We start from the raw sequence: 17,340 nt of genomic DNA, 5'->3' as shown, positions 1-17,340 counted from the left end.
CTTCCTGACCTAATAAATGCAATTTTTTTCCCCAGATCTGTTTTCTCCTGTTTGCTGTTCTCTACATAGTTTCCTACTTTATAATCACAAGATACAAAAGGAAAGCAGGTAAGCATAGAAATTTTAATATGTAAAAATAATTTTTGTTTTTCAAATAAATAGATGATTCTTTTCCTCTCCATCTCCACAAGGGGAGTGGAAGAAGTAAAGCTGTTTGTTAGGCTACTGGTCTATGGCAGCCTGGATTGATCTGATTGTGTATGGCAGCCTAAGTGTTAACTGTTTTGAGAGGGAAGAAAGGGGTTAATGTCAAGTAGATGCTTCTGCCTCCCTTGCCTTTAGATCCTGTTCTCCTTTCACATCAGCCTTTCCAGAATAAGTATCTTCAGCTGTGTTTTAGCAGCAAAATCAGGTTCTGAGCTTTTGCTGGTAAAGTGAAAGGTTGCCAGTGCTACAGAAGAGAAGTAGCATTATTTCTTCAAAAAGTCCTGCTCTGCTCAGGTACAGTTATTTCAGTGGTCTTAACCTGTTTCTTATGAGTTCACCACTGAAGTTTAGATAATACCTTGAAATAGTACTCTTGTTTTTTTTCCCTTTGGAAACATGGTCTAGTTTCCATTCTGAAACTAGTCTTTAGGAAGCCCCGTCATTTTCTTCGATATTTTTTCTAAAGACAAATAGCATAAAAATCGGTATAAAATTGCAGAATTTTAGACTCTTGACAGCTTATTTGGGACCTTGGTGCTTGATAATAGGTTGTAGAAACATTCCTGTGCATGGTGATCTTGGTGCTTTGAACTTTATTGGAAACTGTGTATTGAGCTGTGGTGACCTGTGTTATGATAGAGATGCTTTCACAGTTAGATTAATGTTTTAAAAAGTAAACATTTCATGGAATTTAATTCCTTAAAAGAAAGGTACATATCTTTAAACATGGGAAGTAAGACAGATACTATCTTCTGATCCTGATATGTATTTTGGGCACTACAAAGCTGCTGCTATTTGTAGATGGAGAAGAACAGGAAGGGGAAACTGGTTTGGCAAACACTGTTGGATGCAAAGACACTTTTATTGCCTTTTTTTGGCGGTTGATCTCCTCAGCTAGGAAGAGGGACTGCTCTGCAGCTGTCCTGACTTTATGAAAGCTTTGTGAGCATGTACTTAGGCACACTTTGTAGCCTGCTATGATCTTCCTGATGAGAAATGTTTGAAGAGTTAAGACATCTGGAACTCTTTCAGCACAAATTGTTCGCTGCTTCTCCAAGAAGCTCTTTAGCCAAAATGATTCATAAGAGACCTTGACTTAGTCTTTCAAAACACCATGAGGTTTCCATCAAAAAAACCAACAACTCCATGTCCGTTCACAGAAGAATTTCAAAATAGCATGATGTTATTGGCTGTGTGTTTATTTCAACTGTGTGCATGACTCTTAAGAACTTAAATTTATTTTAAAATCTAAGAATAAATAAAGTCAGGCATTCTATCTCCTATGGAAAATAGGGGAAACTTTAGAATGCTGAGTGTAAAATTATTTTAAATTCAGAAATTTTTATTTAAAAATGCTTCCATTATTTTAAATTTAGAAATGCTTACATTTGTGTACTGATGCGCCTTGAGAAGGGTGTTAAGCGTGAAAGGATGTGTTAGTGATTCATCTCTGAGTGAAATGTTGATATTGTTTCAAAAAGATTGTTCTAGTGAAGTATTAAGTGAGGAATAAGTGAATAAAAATGGTCTAAAATTTGAAGTATCAGAAGGAAGTAATTATATCTTAAATCCAAAACAAGTAACAAGAATAACACCACCTGTCCTTCCTCCCCTCTCCCAAATCCTCAGGAGCTGGGAAGAGGGGTAGGTAAAGGGAAGCAATTGAGTAGTCATCATTATTGTTCTGAGTATACTTTCTTGTTTTAAAAAGACATTAATACTGAAAGTGATCTCTAGTAGTAGTTAGTATGGACTCTAAGACTTTCCTGTAGCTTGCCTGCTCTCTGTGGTTCCAGAGATGCCCAAAGGGACAGTTTCTAGCAGCAGCCATGGCTGTAGTAATCTGAAAGCATGTTTGCCATAGAGCACTCTGGAAGAGGTCTCCAAGAAGTTTTGAACTGCATACTTAAGTAAAGAGAAATAACTTTGCTGTTACATTGAAAAAAGTTTGACTAGAAAAAAAAAAGGGGTGTGAGTATTCGTTTTTGGAAGGAACTTCCTTAAATTATTCATGCTCATAAATTGTATCAGTATGTCTGAATTTAATTGTAAATTAGAATTATTCCAATGGATATACATTTTAGCCTGAGGAAAAACAAGTGAGTATTGAGTATAACCTGCTGTAATTTAATTTTCAGATGAGCAAGAGGATGAAGATGCCATCGTTAACAGAATATCGTATGTATAGCTCTTCTTGGCAGAACTTCTTTTCCTGAATATATTGTTATGGTAGTAACCTTCTGTGCTTCCAAATAAATAAGAGTCTATTTTAAATATTCAAATGTATTTTAAATAGATTGCTAGAGGGAAAATGATTTGGTTAATTGGCGCCCTGTGTTATGAAAAGTGTTATCAAAGTCTGGTCTAGGGCTTTTTTCATCTGTAGTTTTCCCAGGAAGCATGAAGTTGGCCAGAATATTGCATGAGGACCTGATGCAAGCAGTGGAATTGAGTGCAAGACCTGCATTTAGGTCTCTAAAATGTAGGTGTTCAGATGCAAGGTGGTGTAAGTTCCTACAGCAGTCGATGGAAGGCCTGTCAAGGGAGGCAGTGGATCCTGGGAAGAAAGTTAACTGCCTCTGTAGAAGACATCTTATCTGATCATTGTGAAAAAGCTGCAGAGGGGGTAACAAGTGGAAGACAAGCATGTGCCAGACCTACTGGTCTGCCAGCAACTCTCTCCTTATCCTCTTCCTTTGAAAAGCTAGATATTAATATCTCCTATTTGAATGTGCCTCGAGATGTACAGAACCTCCATGGCTGTTGCTGCCCTGTCAGTTATGTGATTGGCTGAACAATGTGGATTGACTCCTTGTGTATTACAGTGTTCTTGGCTCTTCCCTGGTGGGGCTGTCATCCCTTTGGAAGGAGAGCTCGTAGAAAAGTGTTGTTGTAAATATAAAATGTTCTCTTTTCTTTCAGCCTAAGGTTTCTTGTTCCGTAAATGTGCATGGTATTTTCCTAGAAGCAGTAACTCTCAAACATATGTAGATAGATTTTTCTCCACATGGCATAATTGTCAGGACTTGAGGTGTGGAGGGATGAGAAAAAAAGGCCAAACTGCTGTAGTACTTTGCTGTAGTTTGTTAGGTTTTACAGTTCTGGCTTGGAATACTTAAACATCCTTAAATGAAAGAAAAAATCTCAGAAGCCAACAACAATAATATAAGAATATCTTAAAAGACAAAATTAGTCACTCTTTATGTTAACTTTTGTGTAAATGAAAAATGGATTTGTAGACTGTTAAGAAAGTAAGATTTCTGTAAGCAGCTTACAGATGCTCTTGTTGTAGGGATGTTCTATTTATTATTTTGTCATGCAATTTGAGAATTACTTCTACTTTTATTACAGCATTAGATTCTGTAAGAATGTTTTGTTGATCTTATTTTTTTAAGAACACAGTTCTTTTTAGTGCCACAAGATGGCATGTGGTTTAAGTTGTATTTGGGATCTAAAAAGAATAAGCTTAAATACTTTAAATATTTCTGATAATTTCTGTATATCGACTTTACAGCTATGAGATGGTAACTTGAATAACTACTTTGTGAAAAAAACCAACTTTTTTTTCAGTTTGGTGTTAAAATATTTATGTATAATTGTACTCACTTCAGTTGTTAGAATGTTGCTCTGCTTTTAAAACTTTCACTAAGAATATAGAAATTGAATCTTTTTTCTTACGTGTGTGTCTGTGTGGGAAATTAAAACTGAAAGAGGAGACTTGTGAAAAGATATTTAATAAACACCAGTAGTTTAACCTTTGTATTACATTGGAATTGAATGCATACATGTGCCAAGAGACTAATTATGGGAGGTGGTAAAAGCTAATTATTTATACTGGGTTCTGTAAAATATTTTAAATTTGCTTTTTGGAAGTCAGATGCTTTGGAAATCCCAGTTTCTCCTGACTATTTACAATGTAAGAATGTGTTGCCTTTAGATGCTGATTAACAGGAAGTTTAATGACTTTTTTTTCCTGCTGTTCAGAGCATGTTGGTGGTAACAATAGTACATTTCTTTAAATTTCAGGCTGTTCTTGAGCACCTTCACTCTAGCAGTTTCAGCTGGTGCAGTCCTGCTTCTACCTTTCTCAATAATCAGCAATGAGATCCTGCTTTCTTTTCCACAAAACTACTATATTCAGTGGTTAAATGGCTCACTAATTCATGGTTAGTATTCAGCATAATGTAATTAAAATGGATGTCCTCGTTATACGTGCACAGATATGTTCTTATTTTCAAACTGATAATTTACTTTCATTTACGATGCTAATTGTTAATGTGCTATTGGTTGGTTGGTTTTGCTGCTGTGTGAGGTATGACCAAAGTCTGTCTTAACTGTTCTGTTCTTTTTTTAAGAATTATGCCGACTTGCTGGAATTAAACCAAAATCACTGCTTTGAATATTAATGTAAAATAAGAGCTACTACAAGCTAACCTGAAACATGCTGTTCAGACTTCTTCCTCATGTGTGAATGCAAGATTCATATGCCTTACTCTTTATGATGATACCTATAAATTTATTCTCAAAATAAAATCATGTTTTAAGAAACTTGCTAGTTGTGGGCAGCTTGGACTGGATAGTTAAATACAGCTGTTAGTGATTTATGTGTAAACAAGGAAAATTGTGGAACGTAAGTATTGTGGCAAAGATGTGTGATAAAATAACTGGTGAAAACAAGATCTTTGCTAGGTTTGTCTGGAGAAGGTATGTTCACTATGTGAAACAATTTATTTAATCTGGTATAAATAATTTACAAGTTAACTGTGGCGTCCTCTTTAGTCTTGGGAAGAGATAGTAATTTCACTTTGGAGGACTTTTCTCTGAAAAGTGTATGCTTTTTGCTTAATGTGTAATAATATTCAAACATAACAAGTCCATTAATTTTCAGATCCCTAACTTGCAAAGATTTTGTTTGGGGGTTTGTTTTGTTTTGGTTTTTTTGTGAAGTGAGAGGCAAGAAGGGATATTTGTAGGACATAAAGGAATGATTCTTCACAGTGGGGATGGCTGGACGTTGAAAAAAGTTGTCCAGAGAAACTGGGAGATCTTGAAATTTTTCCAAAACTCAGGTGGCCAAAGCCCTGAGCAGCCTGATGGCACCTGCAGTTTGGCTGTTTTAAGGGCAGATCAGACTATGTGACTTTACAGGTTCTTTCTAGTTGAGTTATTCTATGACCTGTTTGTGACATGTCATGGGGGATTGCTAATTTGGTATGTCTCCTACATGGGAGGAAGAACCCAAGCTGAATCTCATTTTTCACATGGATTTAGCTGCTCAGGCATTTTTCTTCTTTACTTCCCTCAAAAAGTTAATGGAGAGTAATCCTTCCGTGTCTGAATCGCCTTTGGAAAAAAGACAAAAAAATGCATCAGAGACTGGAAATTGTATAATAACCAGTTCAGAAATTTTTACTCTGTCAGTTGTTGCTTGAGAAGATTTGGTTTAGTATGAAATCTGCTGGAATAGTTGCTGTTAAATAGGGAGGCCTTTGAATTTTCCAGTGACCATCTTTTGATTTTGCTGTGCTAATGTTTGAAAATACCACTTTATGGATACACAGTATAATTTATATTCCGTAAGTCCAGCAGCAGTGGCTAGCGAGAAGGGAAATTCAGCATCTTGGTGTTTCCAGGTGTAAGTGTGTATGGCAAAGGGGTAGGCGTGACCGCGGTGGACCTTGGGTGGGTTCCGGTGATGCGAGGCGGGTTTTGGATCTGGGAGTTTTTGGATCGGGGCTGGGCCGGGCGCCGGTGCGGATCCGTTCCCTGGAGCAAGGGCTCCCCCGCGTGGCACTCGCCGGGATCGCCCCGCTCGAATCCCGTCCCGTGCCCGGCGCTGTCAGAGGGGGAAACCTGTGCGGCTTTGGGAGCTCACAGCCCTGGCACCGGCACCCGAGCTCAGAAGTGCTCACATGCCCATAAGACTCTGCCTACACAGCCTTCACGTATGGTTTATGAACTGCTTTGTAAATGTTATCAAATGGGAGCATTTGTGTTGCTTTAAAACACTTCCCCCCCCTAGATTTATCGATTACAGCTATCATCTGAGGTACTTGAACCTGACACTGAGGGGTTTTATTCTGTAGATTGTTGCATTACTGCTGGCAAATAAAAAAGTAGAAAATATATGCCTCAAACTTTTGAAACTAGGCAGAAAGGCCAAACCTGTATCCAGCATAAACACTCTTACCTAATTAATACGTGCTGAAGTAAGACTAGTTCTGACAGCGGTGTTCCCATGTGCTGCTGTTGGGTACAACCAGCAGGTGGGGGTAAAACGTAATGAAACTGCCATGAATAAGAAAAATGGGAAAATGCTCACGATCTAATCTGTTTGCCTAAGACTGGGAAATTTTTAATTTTTATGTTTTATTAGCTTGTTTTATGGGGTACAGTCTTAGGTCACTGCAAATGCAAAGGAAAAAAGTTCTAATTGACTGCTTAAAGCTTTTCTATATGTTGATGTCTGCAAGTGTCTCATGTAATTTTATGATGCAGTCAGTGTAGTAGAAAATAATTCTTTTTCTGGGTCTATTTTAATTTGATTTCTGAACTACCAGATTAGGGTAAGAAATACAGAGGACTCTTACTTTGAGGAAAGTGCATGTGTCTGTCGGCAGCAGAACAGCACTATCCTTGCCTCTCGTAACTTTGTGTGCATATTGTAGCTCTGTAGTTTAATATTCTGTAAATGTGGTTCCTGTATGCTACTAATGTGTTAATTTCTGGATTTTAACTTTTAAAAATTCGCCCTGGATGTGCACCAGTCTCCCCCCCCCCCCCTTAAAATGCTCTGTGTCCTCTGCAGCTCCTAAGCACTGTTTTATGTTGTAAGATACACATGTAATAGAGCTGCTGAAATTAGGACAAGCAGATATTGAACTTTGCATTAGGTAACTGAATGCATTCTGTCTTCAGTTAGAGAAAACTGCTGAAATAAGACTCCTACCCCCATCTAGTTGTATTTATATTCTTACTCTGGTGTCTTTTTTGGGGAAAAAAAAGGCGCAGACTGCTGAAGTTAATGTCCCCTCGTAAGGGCTGTTAATGACATTCTTGCTGATGTTGCTATGCCTGAATGTTTCTCAAATGGTAACAGGAGCTTCCTGGCAAAGCAAATTCTAAAGGAAAAATCCCCCTCTTTGTTAACTGGAGTTTAGCCACCTTTAGGCAGTCTGTTTTCTTTAGCAAATGAGTGTTATATTTCACGCATCTTTTGGAATTTTCGTGTTTTGTTTTCTGTAGCCTATTTGGCTGGGTTTGGTTGCTGGTATCCTGCTGCTATCAATTGCTGAAGAGGTTCTTTTGGCCCCTGTCCCCCTCCTTCTCTCTTTTATTTCTCCTTCAAATTCGAATGCTGTCATTTGAGCAAAAAGGAGTTATATGGCAGAAGCACTTTTTGAGAGGGTGCAGGCAAAGATCACTGCTAACTATTTTACATTTGGATCTAACTACAGAAATTTCTCTTGATAATGAATACCCCAGACATCCAGTAAATGTCTCTTTCCTTCCCTATTCTTTACAAAATGGACAATTTCAAGAGAAAAAGGAGCAAGCCTGTACATGGGAAGAAGGAAACAAATGAAGCTGTTAGTTCAGATTTTCTTATCATGGGGGAATATTCTTTTTTTGAGTGATATTCAGGTGATATAACATAGTCCTGCAGAATTATGGAAATGTGTGTGCCTTGGAGAAGGTGGGAAACTAAGCCTGTTTTTCTCTACAGAATTTTTTTTTTAGGATGTAGAACATGTGACAGTAGTTAGACCTGTTAGGTGCTAAATTGCAGATAAGCTTCTGCTTTAATAAAGAAGAAGCACTGCATCCTACACAACTTCTGATAGGGTGATTGATGATGGATTCATGTTTAGGCACCAGAAACTGGCTCTTCAGTAAGTGTGCAGCTTAGAAAATCTTAGTAGAGCAGATACTCTAATGGAGATTAGCTATCACTTCAGGTTGTTTTCTAAACCCTTTCTCTTCCTGCAGGTGTCACATGTGTCTTACAGATGTCCTCCTTGTAGTCAGTTGCTGATTTTTCACATAGATCACAGAACGGTTGAGGTTGGAAAGACCTCTGGAAATAGCCTGCTCCAAGCAGGGTCAGTCATAGAAGGCTGCTCAAGGCACTCCTCTTTTAGGTTTGAGTATGTTGAAGGATGGAGATTACAAAACCTGTGGGCAACCTGTTTCACTGCTTGTGTACAGTGGCAGTGGAAAATGTTTGGGATTTTTAGTTTTTGTTTGGGTTTTTTTTCCTTCCCTTTTATGAGTAAGTAGATTTTCCAGTTTTTCAGTTCATGCTTATTGCCTCTTCTCAATTCACTAGATACCACTGTGAAGATCTGACTGTTTTCCTTTCTCTCCCTCATCTTATACATATATATATACTGTTTAAATCTCCCTAAGTCCACTCTTCTCTGCTCTCTGTCCTTCTGTCTAGCCTGTTGAGGTTCATCAGAGCTGCAGGAGACTGCTCCTCCCTATCCTGTCTGTTGAGCAGATTTGCTGGGGATGTGTCCTCTCCCACCCCCCAGGTCACCAGTGAAGTTGTTTAACCCACCATCAGCCCTCTGGGGTGTACATACCACTGGTGGCACAACCCTGGGAGCCCAGAAGCTCAGCCAGTGTTCAGTCCACCTCAGAGTCCATTTACCTTGCCCATACCTCATTAATTAAGCGATGAGTGGGTTAATGGGAGATGATGTTGAAAGCCTTATAAAGCTGAGATAAAAATATCTACTGCTCTCCTTTTGCCTGCTAAGCCAATCATTCCATTGTGGAAGGCTGCTGTTACCATGATATCTTCTTCTGATTTGGAGGTGACAATGGCATTTGTGTGCTGCTCATGTTAAATTCCATGGTTTGCTGAAGTTTCTCTTGAAAAAATATGAGAGGAAGGAAATATACAGAACTGGATTTTGTGAGATGCACTGAGAGTAGTAAAATACTTCTGTCCTGAAAATTTCTACAATGGTTCTCTAAAGAGCCTTCAGTGAGTTTGTGGAAGTAGTACTCCTGAGCTTGCAGTCTGTCTCCCAAGGTTTCAGACATTTACTGCTGAAAGGTAAGTTGTATCCAGTTTTTGTTTGAAGATCATTATGCAGAGAAATGGAAGTTTTTCAGCAGTGACCTGTAAATAACTATACCCATAAACCCTTGGCACATGTACATATACTACATTGTTATATGTAAGGGAAGAAAATGTTGTATATTTAACTGTAAAAATATAGAAACTTATAGTGTAAACCTTTTCTTGTTTGTTTCAGGTTTGTGGAATCTTGCCTCTCTTTTTTCGAATCTGTGTTTGTTTGTATTGATGCCCTTTGCGTTTTTCTTTCTGGAATCAGAAGGATTTGCTGGCTTGAAAAAGGTAGGAAAACACTATTAAATACAGAGTAATTGCAGTATATATTTCATTTTCAGCCCTCGTTTCTGATGAAACTAATATTACAGACTGGGGAGGATTTGGTGCTGGGATGTGTGTGCTTATGTGAAGGTGTACATACAGCTGCGCACTCTCGCACAGGCCAGACCTATGGGGGAAAAAGGACTTCTTAAAACCCACATATACTGAGATCAAGAAAATTACTTAGCTCTCTTTTGAGCAAAACAATTCAATCAAGATTTTATTTTTTGGAAGATAACTTTTTTGGGATGTTAGAAGGAGAGAAGGTTCAAAAAATGCATAAGAAATAAAATAACAAGGAGAAGAAGGACAGGTTTCTTGCTAATGGGAACGGTGATTAAATAACACATGACCCTGAGAAAACAAGCTTGATTTGTGAATTTTAAAGATTACAAACATCCCAAAAAAGGTTTAAATGTGGCCAGTATTAACAATAATATGTTAAGAAAACTGTCTTAAATGGGTAAAGAATATCATAAAATATTCAACTTCATTGAAAATATTCAGGTTGAGAGAGCTGAGTATTTTGGTGAAGCAGGGAATTTGGCAAGGCAATTTTTGAACAATGAGATAACGATTGTATTAATACATGAACATAAAGAAACACAGTGAAAAATTACTATAATGGGAGGCACATCAAAATTAATTTCAAATCATAAATATGAGATAGATTAAACTGCAGTGACTGACTGGGACCAATTGTAGCACGTTACCATTAATCTTTATCATCCAAATGATAACGCTTTTGTTTTTGATGATACTACACTTGGGGGAATTCTGCTCCCTTTGGATGACAGTTTTCAGAAAGCAAAGGGGCTTGGAAAGTGATCTTGAAATCTGGAGGATGAAATGAATTAAAGATGGATGCAAAAGAGTATGAGTCATTGAAGCACGGCATGTAATGTAAAGTCACTAGGGGATAATTGTATTTGGAAGGTAAACATCATTCCTGGTTGCATTGACAGGAACTGGCATGAAGGCAGTGAAGTTGCCATTTTGGTTCTTGGTGGGATTAGGGAAAACTAAACTGAAGTGCTGCATTCAAGTTTTTGGTTCACTTGAGAAAAAACAGAGGACAGCAAAACAAACAACTTAGAAACTACTGTGTGAAGGAAAATTTTAATTCAGAGAAAATAATGTGGAGAAACAGAGACTTTATTCTGTAGCAGAAGGTACTGGGGGGTTACAGCAATGCAGCTATGTCAGAAAACACCTGCAGGGCCCAGCCCAGGTGGTGGGTAGATGTTGTCTGGTGTCACCTGCACTGAGCTGATGCTGCTGCAGCATTGCTGTGCATTGACCAAACTGCAGAAGTATCCAGGTCACTTCAGTTATGAATTTGGGTGACCAAATGAAAGCATTCAGCTTCCAAGGAGTTTGGTGATGGACTGCTGGTTTAACCCTGCTTGTCCATTTTTGCTGGAAAACACTCTACTTTCTTCTTCCTTCACTTCAGGTATATACAGGGCTGAGAACTTTTAGCAACTCTGTCCTTCCAGTTTTCATGTGGAGGCCACTCCATTTTCCTTTTGACACTTAACTATCTAGCCACGGCTAATATTTATCTTTTCTTCTAAAAAATAAGTTAACTAATTACAGTGGGGTTTTTATCTCCTGCAATCCAACAAAACCAAGGATGCTGTCCATTAGCATACTGGGTAAGGTACTTCTGCTTGTAGAGTTCTGTTGGCTCCAACAGATGCTCTGTGTATCGCAGCTACATGAAACTTGCACTTTACATGAAACTTTTAATAGTTAAAGTGTAATTTTCTGATGATAGTGGCTATCAGTAAATCCCATTCAAGATAAATCAGATCATCATTGCACGTTTATGCTTGAAAGCATTTGTGAGGTGAGATGGATAAGACAGAACCATAGTCTTCTGCAGATGCCAGGGAAAGGATGATTGTTGGTGCTTTAGTGTAGTTTTGCTTTTAGTATCAAAACCCAGGGGAGGGAATTCCATTTTGGAATTTTTTTTTTGAGTTCTGGATGTTTTTGGAACATCCCAGAAGCCAAGTGTGATTCCTGGTAAAAATACTCCAGGCCTTTATCCAATGTCTGTTCTACCTCACTGCTCTGTTTAAAATTATCCAAAATGGATGGAATTGTTCTGCCTGTTTTGTGTGAGCCTTAAAGCTGCTGGTCAAGACTGAGGAATTGTGATCTGTTGTAATATGAACATACCTTGTCTCTGATTGCTTTTCTTGGAAAGTAAGTGGCAGATGGCACTTCTGGACTAAGCTGATAGTTGAAATTAAATGTGCTGTTCTTTTCAGGTGCTGATGTAGATAAGTGATTCTACTTGTAATAATTGCTATACATGTTTTAAAGAATTACATCACATAATTGGGTCATTAGAATCTGGGAAAATTCATAATTAATTGAAATCAGGATTACATGTAAGGTTTTCAGTTCTAGCATCTGTGAAGGAAGGGTATTTCCCATTGTCTTTTAATTTTACTAGATTTTCGTCATGTTTCTTACCTCTTTTCTGAGAAGATTTTGAGACTGCGATTACTTTGTAGAATTTTGGCATTTGAACAAATAATTTAGTGTAATTTTTATAAAAAAAGTAATATTTTGTCATTCATCACATCAAACTAATAGACCAGAGAGATAAAACAGTGTTCTAATGTTATTACTGTTCACTGGGAAAACCAGATTTTAGTGGTCTCAATTTAAAAGAACATTTCATATATTTGGCAAAACTTGTAGCATTTAAGAGAAGAATGATCTACTGTAAATGTGAAGACATTCAGTAAAGAGATTTGGCATGGATCTTTAATCTTTCATTTGGGAGTTGGGAAAGCAGTTGATTCTAGATACCCAGCTCGAATCAAAATTTGGATAAAAAGACTGTTCCATTGGAAGCTTTTATGCAGGTCATCCTGTCATTGAATTACCTTCATCATAATGACTAAATAGGTCACTTGGGATATAGGTGTGTGCAGTGAGGATGTCTATTTGAAGGTGTTCATATATGAATTACGTGTTGGGCTTTTATTAAAGTTCTGAAAATGCATAATTAAAAGAGTTTCATTCCTGAAATTGAAATTTTTTTTTTTCATTTTTAATGGATGTCTTTGTTCAGCTTAAATAGCAACAGTAATTTCAGTCATTGTCATGTATGGGTCTGACTCCTGAAGATTTTAGCCATCTGTTTATCACAGACTGTGCTATAAAAGTTGATTTTATGTATTGACTGTAATATGTGGGATTCTTTTTTTTTCCAACCCTGATATTTCAGATAGTTCATAGATTACTGTTGAGAGCTTTGTATTACTTTTCTTTCTATGTTCCTGAATGGTAGCATTGCTTCCTTAACTATTCAGAATCAGAATGGGTTTGATTAACCATCTTCCAATTTCATATGGCTCTTTTCCCTGGCTGCTAATATGCTTTCTAAATGGCACATGGCCCCTCTTAGAGACTCACTTGGATTCCCCAGGGCAGCAGTTTAAAACAACCAAGGGCTTGCCTATTGTGCAGAGGAGAGAAACAGGGAAGTGAGGCACTGGCCATGGATGGATGCAGTGCTGCACTGGAATTCAAACTGATTCTCTGCTAGTTTTTCATAAAATCCACTGTGTGAAATCAGAAAGGGCATTTTGGAACCTAAGTGGGTTGACTATGCCCTTCTAAAGAGCTTAAGTGCTGCTCTTTGCTTTTGTTCATTTCCATTTAATGGCACTTGAAGAGTTCAGATGTCAGGACAATAATAATAATCCAGCCAATACTGGAGGTGTATAAGATATATATGTATATGCATGTACATCCTTGTGTATCTGCCATGTGTGTATGGATGCACACATGTATTTTTGTGCACACATAGGAATTGGATTTTTCTAGACTTGGAATTGTGATACATTATGCCTCAGCCAGTGCTATTAACTGAGCTGTTGGAGTACCTGATATCACTTTAATCTCTTGCACCAGTATTAAAAACTGTTTTACATCTTTCTCTGTTCTTCTTGTCTTCCTTTGTAGAGTCTGTGCATAAAGTTATGTTTCTTGTTTAGATAATCTTTTAGTTCTTTGTCACTGATGTGCTCGGATTCTATAGCAGTTATGAAACAAAGTTGTCAACAGTGTTTCTTAATGTCTGAATTAGCCTCATTCTTTATCATTAACCCAAAAAAAGAAAAATTGTGCTATTTGCAGTTGAGTAGGTCATAGTGCTGATGTTTCCATGTGTGGTAACAGACTGCACAGAAAATTGCATGTGTGCTGCTGTGTGAAGGAGGCAGACATTTTTGAGGAGATAATTGCTATACCTTTTCTTGACCTTTAAAATATGCTTTCTCTTGATGTAACTTCAATGGAAATTTGTATTTATTTGAAGTTGACAAAGAGAAAGACATTTTGGAGTAATTTCCTCGTAAGAAAGTACAAATAGTGCAATTTACCACAGCGAGAAACTGGAAAAACTAGGTATTGCATAATCAGAAGTGTAGAGTTTTAAAAAGGTTTTATGAAGTATATTACCTTAATACTGATCTTTGAACTTGAAGTCATAGCATAAAGTTTAACATGAGCGACAGCAACATCCTGACCAATTATCCAAATTATCCAGACATCCCAAAATGTTCACAACACAACACACAGAGTCTGTGGATTAAGAGGTTAACTCCTGGAACATCAAAAGAAGTGCATGATAATAAAAACAAATAGTACAAAAATTTGAGGTAACTTCCTTGCTTAATTAATTAGGTAGACCAGGTGGAAGCGAAGAGGCCAGAGCTGGTGCTCAGAATGTCTATAAAGCTGAGCAACATGACAGCACAATGGAGGAGGAACAAAGATTTTTTTAATATACTTCTATCCTGTGTCACAGTTTGAAATTGTCCTGGTTTATGTCCCTTTTGGCAAACTTACATAAAAGTGACCCTGTACTGTATTTTATGACCAGATGACTTTTTTCCCAGTGGCTAATTTGTATCAGACCCCCATCTTAAAGAGACACAGAAATGAGTAGGAAGTCCAAGCCGGTTTGTCTCAATGAGCTTTCATTGCATGCTTTCATTATTTTTGCTCGTTTTTGCCACTGATCATCCATAAATTGTTGGAAATGAGTGATTAAGGAAGTGCTGCTTAGTGTTAGTGGCACATGCACATTCTTGGTATGTTTTTTGTGGGTGAGAGGAAATCGCGTACTGCACAAACAAAAAGGAAAACTCCTGCTGAGAACCTTTCAAGGAAATTTAACTTGCGTAATGTTTTGATCTTGGTGTTTATTACAGAAAATAAGAGTAATATTTCACCAGCTATTGTTATGTGTCAGCTAGTCCCTTCATCTGCTTGCCTTTCCTTGATGGCTCTTCCCAAATTCTCAGTTTATTTTAATAAAAACACCACTTAAAAATGTAGCAGTTTATTCATATGCTGAAGGCAGGTGAGCTGGGCCAGTGTTCAGAACATTTATTGTGTTGTGCTTGCTACTGTATAAAGATTTGGCTGTTGTGGCTGTAGAGCCCTGCCTGTGTTAGCTGCTGCAGCTTAACCCATGCAAGTAAAATGTGGGGTGTAGTTCCTTTCCAGATAGTAAAATGCAGGGGTTTCTGCTCTTAAAGGCAGATTTCTTCTCTTCATCTCTTTTACTGAAGCATGGCTTTTAAAAATGTTTTGTGAGTAAAATTACTTAATTGGGGAGAAGGTGAAAAGTTGAAGTTTTGCAAAATACTATCATTAACATTTTTTGAAACTGCTTTTTTTTGCTATACTCTGTTGTTAGCTTGCTGAACAAGCACAGTGTGTATGTCTCCCATGTCCTCAGTGTGTGATTTGATCCACTTTATATTTATCAATAGCAATGACTTTTCCTAGTCATGTCGCTGTGAAATAGGACTGAACTAAACTTAAGTTCCTGATGTATTGTGTTGCAATGCATTGTATTTGCAAACTCCAAGTAAAAGAAACACAGTAATAAATATAGTGAAAAGTGAACCTGCTGCTTTTTTATTTCTTAGTGGGTATGGAAATTCTAATTTCTGTGTTTTTCCATGTAGAAAATCTGTACTCCCAGCTTTGCTGTTTGTACCACTAGAACTCTGATAGGTGTACACTACTATAAAAGACATTTCAGTGTGTGATGACAATGTAGGAAGTATGTTCAAAGTTAGTTTTGAAGTATTTACTTTTAGCAACTTTTTTGCTTATCTCAAGCAGATTTTCACGGAGAGAAATTCGTTCCTATATTGCAAAATACTGGCACATAAGTGGCTTGGAAATTCTTTCCAATATGAAATAATCTCTAATTAAAATCAGTCAGTTTTTAAAATTTGCCGCGATTTTTCTGTAAAAGGGATTTGGAGAGTTGAGCCTTGTTTGCAAACAGCATTTGCCTGTGCTTTATGCTTTTTGCTTGTACCTCTGACTGCAATACCCACAGGCCACTCTGTGTCATAGCTCACCAAATAGTCTTGAGGTGCCCTGTTAACAGTGGATGTTTATTTGGCATTTAAGCTCATATTTATTTGTCCATAAAATCATTCTGCATGATGTCTATGAAATGTTTACTAGTATGTAACTGAATTATTGTACATTATATTACAACCCATTTACTCATTCCATTAGTAATACCAGAAACAAAAGTTGTTTAATCAGTCACATCAAAGGCAGCTGTTTGGATTTGTATTTTTGACATAAGCTAACATGTTAAGTTCAGATATGAAGTCTAGTTTTTAAACTGGAGGCCTTTAAAATGACAACACCTAAAATTTATTAGAGTTTGTTGTTGTTTGGAAGCAGATCCTGATTATTCTGGGATTTTGATTTGGCAAGTAACTTGGTCATGATTTTTCCTTCTCCCTATTAGAAGCATACCTAGCTGGCAGTTGTACAAACCCGTAACTTAATTTGTAGGATGTAAGGTGCAGAGCTAAGGACTGTATTTAACTGTAAATCTTGCATTAAGGATGATGCCTATCTGGAACTTTTGTGGGCTTCCTGCGTCCGCTGAAGTCTCAGAAACAGCTTGTACACAGCTAAATGTGAAGTGTATTTGGAATTAGTAATATAGAGGACAGCCCCATCTAATATTAAGTATGAGAAGAGCTTATAAATTGGATGGAAAGGGAAGATGAGAAAGTTTAGTATAACTTGTTAGCATGTCACATTGACAAGGGTTACAACTCTGAAAACATGTTACATTACAGCTTTACCAAGTCCTTCATTTGCACTTCTGCAGAGGAAAGAAAAATGTTCTTATCTTACAGGTATATGTATTAGCAAATTAGTGCATGAAGAGTTTGGTGATTGTTTGGGCTACTTTTGTGAATCTGTGACTGGAATCTGTAACTCTGCTGTAGATTAGTGTGAAATAAAAATACCTTTGTAAAAGTGATGTCTGTTTGCAGCGATGTCTGTTTGCTGTCCTTTCACAATGATGTAAGAGCCTGACAATTACTACAGGTAAGTCAAAAGAAGTTGGGAATCCTGGTTGTATTACTATTCTTTTGTATTTCAAAATCTTGACTTCAGCACATATAATATTTTTTTTTTTTTTGGGCTAAATGTCTGTATTTGGACATTTAGGATCAAAGGCTGTGCAGGGCAGGTAAGTAACATGTATTTGACAGCTTAAGGTCACATCATGTTTCACTGAGAGCGAGATAAAAAAATTCAAGAATCAGTGGCCAGGAGAGAGAAACTTGTCATATGAGGAATAATGGCTTAATGTGAATTTGGTTTTGTAGCTATATAAAATATTTTATCAGGTTTTT

At 37.3% G+C, this 17,340-nt stretch overlaps 1 protein-coding gene across 3 annotated transcripts in view; it reads left to right on the top strand.

The window, feature by feature from the left end:
* Positions 1-17,340, top strand: part of LMBR1 (limb development membrane protein 1) — a 69,145-nt gene that overhangs the window by 14,163 nt on the left and 37,642 nt on the right. Inside the window, exons 2-5 of one of the 3 annotated variants that reach the window (XM_082291864.1) lie at positions 36-108; positions 2,346-2,385; positions 4,234-4,373; positions 9,477-9,580. In XM_082291864.1, coding sequence (XP_082147990.1) covers positions 36-108; positions 2,346-2,385; positions 4,234-4,373; positions 9,477-9,580 — 357 coding nt within the window. Of the gene's footprint in view, positions 1-35; positions 109-2,345; positions 2,386-4,233; positions 4,374-9,476; positions 9,581-16,974; positions 17,030-17,340 lie in introns of those variants that run through there. The other 2 variants (XM_082291865.1, XM_082291866.1) reach the window with 2 other exon arrangements.

The sequence above is a fragment of the Coloeus monedula genome, assembly GCF_965178545.1.
Source record: "Coloeus monedula genome assembly, chromosome: 1".
Taxonomy (NCBI): Eukaryota; Metazoa; Chordata; class Aves; order Passeriformes; family Corvidae; genus Coloeus; species Coloeus monedula.
The sequence above is the reverse complement of the archived record's forward strand: the minus strand, read 5'-3'. Positions and strand labels throughout refer to the sequence as shown.